This window comes from Petaurus breviceps, unplaced genomic scaffold, assembly GCF_028583685.1.
Source record: "Petaurus breviceps papuanus isolate PSGF00001 unplaced genomic scaffold, PetGlider_PUasm1.0 90845, whole genome shotgun sequence".
NCBI lineage: Eukaryota > Metazoa > Chordata > Mammalia > Diprotodontia > Petauridae > Petaurus > Petaurus breviceps.
The window spans coordinates 3106707-3122869 of record NW_027187359.1 but is presented as its reverse complement, the minus strand read 5'-3'; the positions used below and the strand labels follow the sequence as shown (position 1 = coordinate 3122869).

At 39.4% G+C, this 16163-nt stretch overlaps 1 protein-coding gene across 1 annotated transcript in view; it reads right to left on the bottom strand.

The window, feature by feature from the left end:
* The window catches only part of NUGGC (nuclear GTPase, germinal center associated), a 79391-nt gene that overhangs the window by 15315 nt on the left and 47913 nt on the right, over window positions 1–16163 (bottom strand). Inside the window, exons 15-17 of the mRNA XM_069072279.1 lie at window positions 10670–10827; window positions 6882–7020; window positions 2537–2645 (exon numbers count right to left, since the gene is read on the bottom strand). Coding sequence (XP_068928380.1) covers window positions 2537–2645; window positions 6882–7020; window positions 10670–10827 — 406 coding nt within the window. The remainder of the gene's footprint in view (window positions 1–2536; window positions 2646–6881; window positions 7021–10669; window positions 10828–16163) is intronic.

The window sequence follows — 16163 nt, the reverse complement described above, 5'->3', positions numbered from 1 at the left end:
TTCTAAGTGCATTTACTGCCCTCAGCAGTCTTTATGGGTCCCCTTTTCTATTTCAGTTTGACCTAAAAGGTCACCGAGCAGGAAGTGACAATTTTGCCTAATTAAGAAACCACTAGAACAATTGTGAATCTGCACTCTCTGTATTTCATTTCTCTTTTTCATTTAGACATGAAATGGGCAGCATGGTTTATTACTAAGTGTTTCTGTGATATTTTATGTTTTGCTTATCAGTCTTGTTAATTTTTTTTAATAATGGCTTTCTAGAAAATAAAATGAATTTAAGTGTGTTCTAAGCTGGTGTGTTAGACAGAGAGACAAACAGAGAAGACATAGATAACATATTATACCAAATTCAACTGCCTAGGAAATCTTTCCAGTCTGGTGATCAAAAGAATCACCTGGGGGCTCAGAGTCTTATGAATTTTGTTAATATCTGCTTTCAAGTTTTCTAACATTGAAAAGAGAAATTATGAGGAGCTGGGTCCCTAACCCTAGATTAAAATCCTCACAAACTAAAATCATTACCTCTAAACTGACAGAACTCTATACTAGAGACTTTAGGGTTTTCTCTACCTGCCCCACCGCACGCACAGGTGAGAAATGTGAACATCAAGAGAATATAGGAGAGGGGAAAGGGAAAAAAAAGAAATTTACATGATAAATTTATTATATATTTAAAAGGAATAGCAAGCTGTACACAACAGATTTGTAGTTTCATGTGCAATCATCTTTTTATTATTCTACTGTTACAGAAATGCTTGTTCTATTTCATAAACTAAAAATAAAATAAAATCCAAAAAGAGAGAGAAGTTCATGCCTTGAGTCAACCCCTTGAGGATGGAAAGGAGAGTGATCCAAGAGAATCAATTTCACCTGCTCTTAAAGATAGGGTATGAAAAGTGCTCATCCCACTTCCACTGCTACATTTGCTGAGCATCACTTCTCCAGGTGAGCACAACCAACTGCTCACATTTAAATTTTTTGTGTTTTAAATAATTAAAGCACAAAGTCATGGGAGAGGCATGCATAATATCAGCAGAGCAAGGGATCATGGTATAAGTAGAGTATTACTAGGAATTTTTGCACTCAAGTGTAATAGTAATGTAATTTAAAGATCCCCCTGTATTGGCTTGGTTTTTGGTTTGATTGTGCTAAAACCCAGAGTTTGTGAATCCCACTTGTGGGATGGACTTGTTGACATGAAAAGAGAGGGCTGAACTGGGAGGAGCTGGTGACATAAATTTAGAAAGACACAAGAAAAGAGAGAGGCAGAAGAACTTTTTGGAAACAGCACCTTTGGAGGCAGAGAGAGACTGAGAGGATTGCTGAGGGACACTTTGAATTGCCCAGAACTTTTGAGAGCTGCCACCCAGAGCTGCCAAGGACTGAGGAGACATGGCTGTTATGCTGGTACTTGTCTGTTTTGATAGATTTGTCCACTGGTGAAGGACAGTTCTGTTGTTGCAGAGGTCTGAGAACCTTGCTGTTGGTTCAAAACTACTGAGACTGTTCTGCAGACAGAGTGAATTAATGAAGAGACTGGCAATGTATCTTGTGGCCTTGCTAAGCTTTGTCTCCCCAGGAACAAAGATTTCTGAGAACTTGTCTCCTGTCAAGAATGAAGAGAAGACCTCCATTTGGGTATTAAATTCTGTGCTTAAGCTTGTTATAACTCTGGGGTAGATTCAATTGTGATCCAAGGGTGGGGAACTTTTGACCTTTTTGTGCTCTGTGATTAAACAAATGAATGTACTTTACTTATGATTGGAAACTAATCTCCATTTCAGAAGAGGGGCTTTGTGATGGACTAAATGAATGTACAGCCTAGGGGTGGAGTAGTATTTAGAAGAGGGACTTTGTAATTGATTAAATGAATGTAATGTCCTGGGGTGGGGTAGTACTTGATTAAATCACACTTAGTAAATGTTGTATTTTGAATGATGTCATATTTTGATCTTCTCAGTTCTTAATTTTTCACTGAATAAAATGGACAGCACCTATGCTGGTATTTTGAACCTTGGGAAGTTGCCTTTGCTTGGCATTACGTCAAGGCAAGTCAAAACTACTACCATACAAACTACTGCACCAGGACAAGCAACATGAAGCACAGACTCATTTGTGGGAAAGGACTGTAGGAAGAAAAAGAATGGCTGGGAGAAGAATTCCAGACTGTCATCTGCTAGCTTCCTATTCAAGTGGCTCTTGAAAACTAGGTGCTAAAATCTATCATTTTCTATCCTGCTGAAGGACTGAAGGCACTTTCAATGCCCTCTAAATTCAAGTATCCTGGGGAAAAGCTCTCATTGCCCTATCCTAGTTACAGTTCTAGTGATAAATTTTCTTAAAACTAGAAAGGCAATTAGACAGTGCCAAAAGACAAGATAGGTGGCTCACCTGTTAGCTTTTTCCTCCCACTATCTGGTTTTTATTTGTAAAATAAGCTGTCGCAGTGATCTGGGAAGAAGATAGGACTCTAGAATTGGAGGAGTTAGTGGAAAAAAAGCACAAAATGAACACGAGACCCCCAAGTGTATACCTTCATAACACAGCTTCAGATCATTCTGAACAGAGCTGCAGAGGGATTCATAGATTCTCTTCTTCTTTCTGAGTATGTGTCCTTCCAGGCCTCCCAAGATAGCATTTATCTATGAGAATTTAGGTTAAGAAAAGATGAATAAATCATTCATTCAACCATATGCTAAACAAGTCATCTTCTCTAAGGCCACAGGTCAAGATCTGAAAGGGTCCTCAGAGGTCAACTAGTCTAACACCCTTATTTTAGAGGAAACGGATGCCCAGATGATGACTATCATCACACAGACTGTAAGAAACACATCAAGGCTGTTCCTCCAAAACACAAACATCATGAGAGGTTCATTCAAAATCAACCTTTTTAAACTTCCATAGCCTTAAGGGGGAGAAGGAAGGGAGGAGGATAGAAAAAAGAAGAAAAACTTTAGTTTAAATTAAGTAAATAGGTATAAATGGCACCTTCTGTTTCTTTCCTTTTTCCATGTATTTATTTATTTATTTAATTAGGGTTAGAATAAACTGGACTGAGCCTAAAAGAAAGCAAAGGCAGATTAAAGAGGCAACTAAATTCTGATTCCTGGCAAGTTTTGCCTTGGGGGGGGGAAAGAATGACTATAAAAGCTTTGCAAAGCTGGGCCAAAGGTAACCCACCAAATACCAAATGAGAATATATGGGACTGCCCAGGCCAAAAAGAAGATTATAAAAACTGTTGTTGTTCAGTCGTGGTCAATTCTTTATGACCTTGTGGACCAATTGTTCATGGGATTTTCTTGGCAAAGACACAGGAGTGGTTTGCCATTTCCTTCTCCAGTTGCATGCAACCAGGGGTTAAGTGACTTGCTCAGGGTCATATAGCTAATAAGTGTCTGAGGTCATATTTGAACTCTGGTCTTTCTGACTCCAGGCCCAATGCTCTATCCATTGTGCCACCTAGCTGCCACAGAGCCTGGTACCCCCTTTAACTGTTAAGTATGTGGACCATCCAAAATCTTAGAACCAGAATCAGAATCCCAGAACCAAAAGTAACTTTAGATGTCATCTAATCAACCTCTACAACAGTATTGTCAAAGTCAAATAGAAACAGAGCTCCCTAATCCACACATAAGGATCAATCTCTCTGCTATTTAGGTTTTCAGGGCACCTCTGTCTCCTGGTTCTCCTCCTACCAACCTGACCACTCCTCTGTCTCCTTTGCTGGCTCCTCCTCCAGATCACAACCTCCAACGTACTGTCCCCAAGTCTCTCCCCACTCCATTTAGCCACTAATATGGTTTCCTAAAGCACAGGTCCAACTGTGAAATCCCCTACTCAGTAATCTGCCGTGACTTCTTATTGCCTTCACAACAAATTCTGTCTTTGGCATTCAAAGCCCTTCATAACTTATCTCCCTCCTACCTTTCTAGTTTTTATGCCTTCTCCCTGACATGTACTCTTTGATCCAGTGACACTGGTCTCCTGGTTGTTCCATGAATAAGACACTTCTATCTTTTGGCCCCAGATATTTTCTCTAGCTGTCCTCCATACCTGGAGCCCTCCTCCACTCTGACCAGTGACCTCCTGGTTTCTTTGCAATCCCAACTAAAATCCTTTTATTGGAAACCTTCCCCAATCCCTCTTAATTCTATTGCCTTCTATTAATCATTTCCTATTTATCCTTTATATACAGCTTGCTTTGTATGTATTTGTTTTCATGTTATCTTCCCCCATTCATCAGCATTGTACATCAATTTCATGACAGCATGCTTGCCCAGGTTCTAGATAATGGACAATGTCTTGTGCTTTCCCAGAAACCAATGGAGTGAAACAAGGCTGTGTGCTTGCTCCCATGCTTGTTAGCATGATGTTTTCAGCAACAAAGCATCAAGATCAGCTACCACACTGATGTTAAATTCTTCAAATTGAAAAGGCTATAAGGCAAGACCAAAGTGTAGGGAGTGTTGGTGCATGATTTTCTATTTGCAGATGATTGTGCACTCAAGGCAGCCCCTGAAGCTGAGATACAACAAAGTATGGATCTATTCTCTGCTGCTTGTGCTAATTTTGGCCTAACAATTAACACCAAGTAAAGACAGGCACTCCATCAGCCACCACCACACCATCCACATGTAGAACCATCAATTACAGCCAAATGGAGAAGTTCTGAATGCTGTGGATAAGTTCACTTACCTTGGTAGGGTACTTTCCCAGGATATACACATTGATAATGAAATTGAGGCAAGCATTGCCAGAGCCAGCTCCGAGTTTAGGAGGTTCCAAAGGAAAGTATGGGAGAGAAGAGGTCTTAGACTGACTACCAAACTGAAGGTCCACAGAGCTGTTGTGCTGACCTCATTGCTGTATGTCTGTGAAACCTGGACAGTCTACCAGCACCAGGCCAAGAAACTGAATCCCTGCCATGTGAATTGCCTGGCACTTTTATTCACTGTGCCATCTAGCTGCCTCATTTTTTTTTATCTTTCAGGCAGCCCAAATTGTAAGGAAATTCTTCCTTACCTTGACCTAACATCTACTTTTTTATAATCAATTTTTATTTTCTGGGGCCAGGAGAAATAATTCTCATTCTTCTTATACACGACAACTCACATGGTAGGTGGAAAGAACACAGAATTTGATGTGGTTTATGGGTGCTGACATGGTTCAAGGGTTTGGGGACCCCCAAAATGTCAGAGTACAAGATGGAGTTGCCTTGAACGAATTCACACATGCAATCAGTGTCTTAGCCAAATGGTAAAATTTAGTGCAATGCTTAACAAATTGGGAAAGGGTTCTTAGAGAACCTACAAACTGGTAAGGGTGGTGTAGAGTTTATATGGAAAAGGGACTGGGAAAAAGAATGTCAAGGATGCTAATTAGGGAATCAAAGTATGTCAAAGGAATTTGCAAGAGGTCCAGGTGCCTTGAAAGAAGGTACCAGTGATCTATGGATGGGAAAATTCAGGGAGTCAGCAAAGATAGCTCTGTTCATACCAGATAATGGGGAGAGGACAAGACAGAAGGGTTGCCAGAGCATTGTCCTTGGGGATCTGGCATCAGGCAAGAGTCGTTGGGTCAGGCACCCCTGAGATAGCTTTTAAATAGACAAAGGAATGCCAGGGTTGGGCCTGCATGTACTTGCAACAACAACAAAAAGATTGGCTCACAAGAAACTGAGTTGTTTCCAGAGACATGGTCTTAGGGCTGGGACCCAAGCACAAGCACCCCATTAACAGTACCTAGGTTCAAACCCTGCCTCTGCCATCTACAATCTCGATGACCTTGAACAAAGCCCTTCACTTCCTCATTGGTAAGAGGAGGGGGTTGGACCAGATGGCCTAAGAGATCCTATGTAGCTCTACATCTATCATTCCATGAAATATTTGAAGAAAGCTGCTGTGTCCCCCACTGGCCTTCTCTTTTCCAGGCTAACAGCCTCAGTTCCCCAGTTTCCTCATCTGTAAGGTGAAGGGGTTGTGCTTGAAGACTTACAAGGTTCCTACCAGCTCTAGGTCTGTGATCTGATGCCCCTATAATTTTTTTAAACTGATCCTCTAAAATATGTTAGCTTGCCATCCAGGAAGGAACTTCTACTGTCATCTAATCCAACCTCCTCACTTCACAGATGAGGAAACAAAGCCTTGGAGAGGTGGAAGGACTTAGAAGGTCCTTACGACTATTTAGTGGCAATCCACCCTATAATACAGATCTCTTGGTACCCAGTCTGGAGCTCTTTCTTCTAAACCAGAGAGATCTCTCTATGACCTTGGCAAAAATATAAGAACAGTGGTTGAAAATGTTACGTATCAATGAGTATTTTTGTGGGTCAAGGAACCTCATGAACCATTCTACAAAGCATAACTTGTCTCTGATTTAAAGAGGCAGCTTTTACTGCTAACTAATCTCATGTTGGGATAAGGTTCCATTTTGGTTTATAGTTCAGATGCAGTCTTAGAGCTGGTTACTTCCTTCAACCTGTGAAGAGTTTTGTTGTTGTTCAGCTAATTCAGTCATTCATGACCCCATTTGGGGTTTTTCTGGCAAAGATATCAGAGTGGTTTACCATTTCCTTTTCCAATTCATTTTATAAGATAAGGAAACTGAGGCAAGTAAGGTTAAGTGACTTGCTTACAGTCACACAATTGATAAGTGTCTGAGACCAGATTTGAACTCAGGAAGATGAGTCTTCTTAACTCCAGGTCTGGTACTCTACCCACTCTATCAATTGGTATTTCATTAGTTTAGTATTTCAGTAATTTCTCTTTTCCCTTCCTGTGAGACTCTGGCCAACTCCAAGGGAACAAGACATCAGATTAGAGGGCCAATTTATACAGCTTATTGAACAAGACTGAACAAGACTGAACTTTGCTCTCACCTCCTGGATCAGAAAATTATGCTTGCAGCTGTCAGATTTCCACCCTCTGTCTATCACCATTTCCATCATTTTCTCCTGCAGAGAGTGCTTGAAAGTATCTATGTGAAGGATCAGTGCAGAACCGGTGTCCTTCTCAGTCCTACAGAGGGATGACAAGTCAGATGTTAAAAGAGAAGGAGCTAACAATGTGTGGGCCTGAAAACAGACGTGGAATAATAAGTATGGTTTACCCATTGGCAATAATCAGCAAAACCAACAAGTATGGCCTACACAACACTACTTCTTTTTTGCGATACTATTATTCCTTATACTATAATGACTTTTATTATATAGTATATGTATTTTAACTATTATGCTATAATTCCTCACACTATAACACATATGTTTTTTGATGTTCAGTCATTTCAGATGTGTCCAACTCTTTAGTGATGTCCCCATTCTTTCTCCAGCTCATTTTACAGATGAGGAAACTGAGGCAGAGTTAAGTGACTTGCCCAGGGTCACACAGCTAGTAAGTGTCTGAGGTTGAATTTGAACTCAGATCTTCCTCACTCTAGGCCCAGTGCTCTCTCTGTTGCACCACTAGCTGCACCTATACTACAAACACTATAATGAAATAACTCAAAGACTGTGCCCTTCTCCTTTTGTGCCTTTGTTCTTACTGTTACTTTATACCTAGAATGCCCTCCTCCTGTCTCTCCATCTTTTAAAGTACAACTCAAATGTCACATCCTCCATCCTGATCCTCACTGCCTTGGTACTGGGTTTAAAGGATTCCTATGGTCTGGCATAAGGGAACACACTCATCATTGGTTTGCTGCCATTGAAGGATCTTTGAAGATAAAAATAGCTTGCATTTATATAGCCCTTTAAGACTTGCAAAGTGCTTTACAAGTTATCTCATTTGAGCTTCACAACAATCCTGTGAGGTAGCTGAGAAATAATTCATTTGGACCCCTACTCTATTCCAATCAGTATAAATCAGTTTGTTATGACTCCATGGGGATTCTGATTATAAATTCTGTATATTAGGCCCCAGAGCTGTGAGCTGCAGATTATAAATTCACTTGCTTAATCAAAAGAAGCTAACAAGAGGCCCTCCAATCTTGTTTTTCCTTGTTTTGGTGACCAAGCCCAATGTGGCAAAGGTGACTTGATTACATGGAAAGACTTCCAACTTATTTTTGCACTTCTGGACCATTCTCTCTTGTCCAACGTGAGCAAGTGACCATCTTATGACCACTCAGTGGTAATGGCCCATGACTCACCCAACCTGAGACACCCCTCCCCTTCCCCACCGCAGCTGCTGACACCATTTCTAGCTCATTTTTTGGCCTGAGAAGCAAGATCTATCAACCAATTGGATTCTGTACTTTGGATAGCCTCTTTAAAATGTTCAAGTATCAACTGTGGTATCAAGCTTTATAAAAATAAGGCCCTGGAAGAAAGGAGCATCTTGGATAGTGAGAAAGATCTGAGGTCCACTTCATTAGAGAGGGCCACGGACCCTTTAATAAAGTGCCATTGGCTCAGAACTCTGCCTCACTCTCTTTTATTGTAGGTTGGACAATTTTAATCTCCACATTACGTGCTATTATTATTCCCATTTTACAGATGAGGAAACTGAGGTTGACAGAGACTAAGTGACTTGCCCAGGGTCACATAACTAATAAACATAGAAGACAAGATTTGAACTCAGGTCTTCCTGATTCCAAGTCCAGCACTCTCTCCCCTGCTCCATGGAAAAGTTAACAGTCTCTAGGTGACCCCAAATAGTCATGAATGCCCCACACAATTAGCTCCCCAGTCTAGAAATACCCCCAAGACACACACTACCAGGACTTAGTTCTCCAGAGCCCAGGATTTCTGTTAGAGATAAGGAATCTACTCTTGTTGGGGAGAGGGAACTTACATAGTGTTTCTGAACAGAGGGGTTCCATGAAGCAGATTTGGCTTAAACTCAGCCTAATCCAACTGTTTTCTCCATGGAAGTGGGATGTCAAGGACCAAGCATGTTCCCAGAGCTAGGTGAGAGAGGCCACTGAGGCCCTGGGTTTAAAGCCATCTCAGACAATTGGTTGTTAGCTGGGCTGCCCTAGGGAAGTTGCCTAAACTCTCTGGGCATCTCATCTATGAGATGAGGGAGGGTGAATCCAATGATGTCTGATGTCCCTCCATGACCTATGACCTATAACCTAAAACTATCTGCAGGCTTGCAGGTGGAAACTGGGATGGCTTCTGGCTGGAACCTAGGTCGATAAGCCCATAGGAGGGAATGAGTTTCCCCGCAGACCTCATATTAACACTACATCTTGCAAATCTCTGTTGCATTTGTCAGTCACAATTCTCCATTACAATTATCTGTGTTTTCTGTCTTGGTCTTCTCTACTAGAATGTAAGCATCATAGGGGCAGACACTGTCATGTCTTATCTAAATTTCGTATCATTCTCAGTGTTCTGTTGGTATTTAATAAATGTTGATGCCATGCAACATCAAGAGGTGGAAATAATGCATATCTGAAAGACGATTTCTAATCATAAACAATTCTTTTGAATGGGAATCTGCTTAGCCCTGGTAAAGAAAAACAGAGTTAAAATAAAGTGATTGAAAACGGTTGAAGTAGACAAAAATGTACCATGTTGTACCTAGATGTTTCTATTTCCTAGAATCTTGTTCTATATTGTGCATATACACATATTTTTATGTGTATCATTTATATATATATCATGTATATCATTTATATACAGTAAATAGAGATACGAATTGATAGTAACTGATTTTAAAAGGTAATCTTATAATACAGCAACATTTAATAAATTTTCCTATATTTCATAGGAAAACTAAATTACAAGGCATTTCTGTCCTTTCTCAGTTGTTCATGAAGGCCCAGTTAGTTTGTTCATGCAATTGCAAGTGCTCACCTGGTGGTACTTAATTCTTGCTTATTGATTAAATTATTTTGGAACAAATGGAGGTGGAAAAATTAATCAAATTACATTCTCTGCTGACTATAAACCAGTCATAGAGGAGAGTGCTAAAGCCAGATCAAACTGGCTGGTAAGAGCTTGTTGTTAAATATTCAACATGAACATTTAAACCTCAGAATCTTTATACAAATCAGGAATTGATTAATGTTTTACTGATTATCTAGACTTAGTAACTTGATGGAAAAAAATGCCAAATGCAGACTAAATTTAAATGTCCTATATTTTTGGAGAGCTGATTGTTAAACAGTTGCCAGCACAATCCTGCATCACTTTCACCTTTGTGTACAATAATGGTTTATATAAATAGAATATCTTTCCTAAAGTTCTGCTAAGGAGTTCATTTCATTCTTCATAAGAAGACAGTGAGTTGTAACATACACAGAACCACTTTCCTTTTTACCTATAGTTTGGTTAAAAACATCCATGTGTTTTCCTTAACTCCACTTCCTCCAACTCAGACACCCTCTACTAGGCTCAGGTCTATAGAAAAACTAATCCCATACTATTCTTACAAGATAGCTATAAGGTTATGATAAGCACAACTTTCAGATCCATGTGACATCTTAGCCTATACTGTAGTTCACTATAAGAAATTATTTAATAAACAAAATCAATAAGGAAGCATGGTCAACTCAGCAGCCTTGACTTGACATTGACTAACCCTTAATTTTACTGAAGCCTCTGAGTTCCAAAAAACATACCCCAAGACTTGGCCCAAAATAAAAATTCCTAGAGATGTGTCTATTCCAATGTAACCTTGCTTTCTAAAAGGAAGCAAAGGAAAAAAATGATGCACTTACCTGAAAATGTCTCCAAAAACAGGGTCCACTCTGTCATAAATGGGCTGAGTGATGGCTCCATTCAGGTCTATTCTGGCAAGCATCCTGGAGGCATAGATTCCATCTTTCAGACAAACAGCTTTCAAAGTCTGGTGGAACCCTTGATTTCCCTTGCTCCTCTAGAGAAGAAAGTGGAAAATTAGATAGCAAGCAACAAGCATAGATTAAGCATTTACCAAGCACTGTGCTAAGCATAGTGAATATGAGAGTCAGGATCTTATTGTTTTTGGTCAAGTCATCATAAAATTTTCAAAGTAAATCAAATGTTATTTTAGATTAAAAAGTCATCAATAAATGTGAATGGAAAGAATGGAAAAATGAAATTGAACACTACATAATTATAGTGACCAAGCCTGGCTCCAAAGAAAAGTTAAGAAAATTCACCACTCTTCCTTCTTTGTAAACGGTGAAGACTATGGGTGTGGATTGTTGTGTATACTATCAGATTTGGTTGGTGTGTTGGTAAATTTTGCTGAATTCTTTCTGTTCTGTTCTTTGCTAAAAAATATAGCTCATTAGGTAAAAAGAGGGGGAAAGATGCATTTGGACACAGAGACAGGAGATGGCATGTGAAGAACAGAAATAAGGGTCAGTGTGACTGGATTGCAAAGTGTAGGAGGAACAATGTCCAGTGAGTTTGGGCAGGTTATAAAGGATTTTAAAACCTAAACAAAGGAGTTTATGTTCTAGAGGCAACAGGAAGCCATTGGAATGAATGAGTAGTGAAGTCACATTTTTGTGTGAGTGAAGAGGCTTTTGCAATAATCTAGGTAAGAAATGATGAGGACTTGAATTAAAGCATGAGTGAAAAGAAGGGGTTAGCTACAAGAAATGTCTTAAGACATGTATAACCTAGGTCTGATTGCTTGCTATCTAAGGGGTGAAGAAGAGAAGGGAGGGAGGGACAGGATTTGAAACTCAAAACTTTAAATATTTATAAATTGGAAAAAAATAAGTTAAAACTACCCATATTCTGAAGCTTCAGATATAAAAAATAAAATAAAATCCTGCCAAGTGTAAATGAGTTAATTTCAGAGGGAAGGAACTAATAATGCAGGAAAAGTCTCTTTAAAAAGGTATAATTTGAATTGAGTCTTGAAACAAGACAGGGAAGCTAGGAGGCAGAGGTAAAGAGGAAAAGAATTCCAAACATGGCAGGACCAACAGTGCAAAACAGTCAGGAGATGAAATGTCATATATGAGAGCAGCAAGTAAGCCAGCTGGCTTTCTTGAAATATAAAGGTAAGAGAGTAAAGTATAAGAAGATTAGAAAGGTAGGAAGGGTTCAGGCTATGAAGAGCTTTAATTTCCAAACTGAGGATTTTTACATTTGATCCTAGAGATAAAGAGGAGCCATTTGAGTTTTTGATAGATGGACTTGCACATTAGGAAACTCATTTTGACAGTTAAGTACTGGCTGAATTGAAGTTTCAGGAGAAACCTGAAACAGGGGATCAAATTAGAAGGCTATTACAATAACTGAGGCAAAAGATGAAGGCCTATATTAGGGTGGTGACTGTGTGAATAGAGAAAAGAGGGAAAAATCAAGAAAAGTTGCAAAGGCAGAAATGACAAAAAAACATTTTCCAACTCTATTGTTTTATTTATTTTTTATTTGATGTTTTGTTTTTCCCCAGTTGCATGTGGAGACATTTTTGATATTCTTTTTTCAGGTTTTGAGTTCCAAGCTCTCTCCCTCCTTCCCTCCCTTCTCTATCCCCTCCCCCCATTGGGAGGGCAAATAATTTTACATGGGCTGTACATGTGTGGTCATGCAGAGCACATTTCTATATAGGTCCTGCTGTGAGGGAAAATACGGACAGGGAAGGACCTGAGAAAGATGGTGAATGTAAATAAAAACTATCTTAAAAAAAAAGAAAGAAATGTCATGAGAGCATCAAGATTTAGCAGCTGATACATGGGGTAAAGGAGAGTGAGGAGTCCAAGAATAATGCTGAGACTGAGAACCTGAGAGACTGGAAAGATGGTAGTGTTTCAAACAGAAGGGAGGTGTTTTGGGAGAGAAGATAAGTTCAGTTTTGAACATGTAGAATTCAGATGTCATTGTGGGGATCCAGTTATGGGGAGCCCTGCTGTCCTGCAGTAGGACTGAGAAAGTGTGGGAGCCCCGCTGTCCCCAAGCAGGGCTGAGAAAGAATCACTGACCCAGAGGTTGCTAGTGGATGCATAAAAAGAGACGGGACTCTCGAAATGGTAAAAGTAAAGAGCCAATCTTTACTGTTCCAGGCACAGCTTTATAGAGCCATAATCCTCCTCCCTAATTGTCTTCCCCTGAGGACACTGTGTGAACTCTGTTCCAGGTCGTGGGTGTAAAATTCCATGTTTATCCTGAGGACCTAATCCTCACACCTGTGTGTTTGGGCTCTTTCCTGGGGGATGGGGAACCGATCCAGACCTATCAGCAGGCCAAACACCTGACAGGCCTTGTTCAGCCATCAGGGTTAGAGTCCCACTGGCCTGTGGTCCTCAGCAGTCTTCAGGACATCAAGCTTGAAATATCTAATAGGCAAATAGGGTGTGGAACTGAAGCTGAGGAAGATATTGGGGATAGATAGAGAGATAGACAGACAAAGAGATAGAGGCATTTAACCCAAGGAGGCCAAAGACAGAACAAAGGTCTCAGATATAAGAAAATACTTTTAACAGCACTCTTCATTGTAGCAAAAAAAACTGGAACGCAAGTGAGTACCACTGATTGGGGAATGACTGAACAAATCATGCTATGTGAATGTTATAGAATGGTATCACACTGTAAGAAATGGCAAGCATGAGGAATCAAGAGAAACATGAGAGGACTTGTATGAACTGATGCAGAGCAAAGAAAGGAGAACCAAGAAATCAATATACAGGACTACAATAACAACCATTAAAGGTTACTGAACTCTGCTCAATTGCAATAAATTTTGTTCTGGAAGGATGGCATGGTGGAAATATCATGGCACAGAAGTAAGGAAAAATGTGGAATTGGCTGCCTCCAGAAGCAATAAGCTCCCCATTATGGAAGGTCTTCAAGTCAAGGCTACTGTAGAAGTGATCCCTGGTCATTTTATGGTTTCTTCCAACTCTGAGATTTTATTTAACTCCAATTTTCTTGAATTTTTAAGCAGCAGACCTCTGGTTAGTCTATCATAGGATATGGAACTGGAAGATACTTTAGAGTTTAGTCCAATTGAATAGTGCTGGAACCAGCTCAAACTGTCACGAGCTGATTGTTAAATAGTCAATGTGAGCATTTACACCTAAGAAATGAGCAACCACTACAAATCAAGGATTGATTTATCATTGTGGATTTTTTCTTAATTGTCCAGACTTAAGAAAGTGATAGAGAAAATGTTAACAATTCAGGTTGAACTTAAAACTGAGTCCAACTTGGGGGGGGGGGGGTAGGCAAACTGGTTGTTAAATATTTAACAATATGCCAATCTCTTACTCAGACCTGGAAGGAATTAGCAACTTACCTGAGGTCATATAGGTAGTAATATCATTGCCCGGACCTGTGCTCTCATTCAGTACTCTTCCCTCTATAACATGCTATTTCCATGCTCTACAAAATGTTTTCAATTCCTTTACTCCTTTGTTTTTCCCTTTTCACCTCCAGCATCAACCTGATGGACCATATTGCTGGACCAGGTGCCAATCTATCTTAATCCCTCTACTCCTAGCTCACGCTTATCTGCATACCTAAACTATTCATTGGCATAAAATACATAGTAGGCAATTTCATGAAAGGTATACATTTCATGGAAACTTGTGGATGATAAAATCTTTAGAAATACAAAAGCCATAAAATATGCCATATTTATGCTTTATTTCATGCCCAACAACCCAACTTACTGCATATACTGTTTTCCTGAGGCTATTTATTTCACTTTGCACATAAGTTTTTCCATGTTTCTCTGAATTCTTCATATTCATCATTATTTATATTGTAAGTGTTATTGCTGAGTTGTTTTCAGTCATGTCTAACTCTTTGTGACCTCATTTGGGATTTTATTGGCAAAGGTACTGGAATGGTTTGCCATTTCTTTCTCCAGTTTATTTTACAGATGAGGAAACTGATGTAAACAGAGTTAAGTGACTTGCCCAGGATCACACAGCTAGTAAGCATCTGAGGGCAGATTTGAACTCATGAAGATGAATCTTCCTGACTCCAGGCCTGGTACTCTATTGTGCCACCTAGTTGCCTACATTGTAAGTAATTGTAAATAATAACTGTAAGTAATATTTTGTTGTTGTTCAGTCATTTCAGTCATGCCCAACTCTTCATGACCCCATCTGGTGTTTTCTTGGAAAAGATACAGGAGTAGTTTTCTATTTCCTTCTCTAGCTCATTTTACAGATAAGGAAATAAAGGCAAACAAGGTTAAGTAACTTGCCCAGATGTCACACAGATAGTAAGTGTCTGAAATTACTTTTGAATTCAGGTCTTCCTGATTCTAGACCTGCAGCTCTATTTACTATGCTACCTAGTTGCCCAAGTAATACTTACCCTAATCTGTTAGGTTTGTGTATTTTTATTCTTTTTCTTCTTTTTCTCATTCTCTATCCTTATCTTCATCTTCAACCTTCTCATTTCTATCTGTCCTTCATTTTCCCTAAAGCCTCCACTTCCTCAGACATCACAGCTAGTGAAGACTCAGAAAAGAAAGCCCTCCCTTCTATTATCCCTTCACCCCTTCTCTTATTTCCTTCCCCTTCTATTTTGCTGTAAGGTAAGATATATTTCTACATCCAATTGTGTGTGGATGTTATTCCCTCTTTGAGCCAAATCTGATGAAAGCAAGATTCACTCACTCTCCCTCTTCCCCTCCATTGTAAAGCTTTTTCTTGACTCTTTTATGTGAGATAATTTACCTAGGGAGTGCATTCGTAAGTAAAGAAGAAATAGAGGTGATTAGGAAAAAAATTAGATCATTTCAATTACATGAATTTGAAAAGCTTTTACACAAACAACTAGGAGAAGGAGTAAAAAAAAAAAGATCAACTAGGGGAAGTATTTCTATCAAAAATCTCTGATAAGGGTCTGATATTCAAGATAAATAAGCAACTGACAGGAAAATACAAGACCAAAAACCATTCCTAAATAGATAAATGACCAAAGACTATGTACAATTTTCAAGAGAATTGCAAACAATTAATGACCAAATAAGGGAATGCTTCCAAATGACTAATAATAAGATAAATGCAAATCAAAACAAATCTGAGGCTTTACCTCACTCAAAGCAAATTGGCAAAGATGCCAAAAGATGTAAATAGTCAATGTTGGAAGGCTTGTGGGAAGAATGAGAATGCTCATGTTCTCTTAGTAGAGCTATGAATTGGTCTAAACATTCTGGAACCAATTTGGAATGACGCAAATAAAATGAGTAAAACATTCATACCCTTTGATAAAGAAATACCACAGTGAGGCACAAAACCTAAGGAGGTCAGTGAT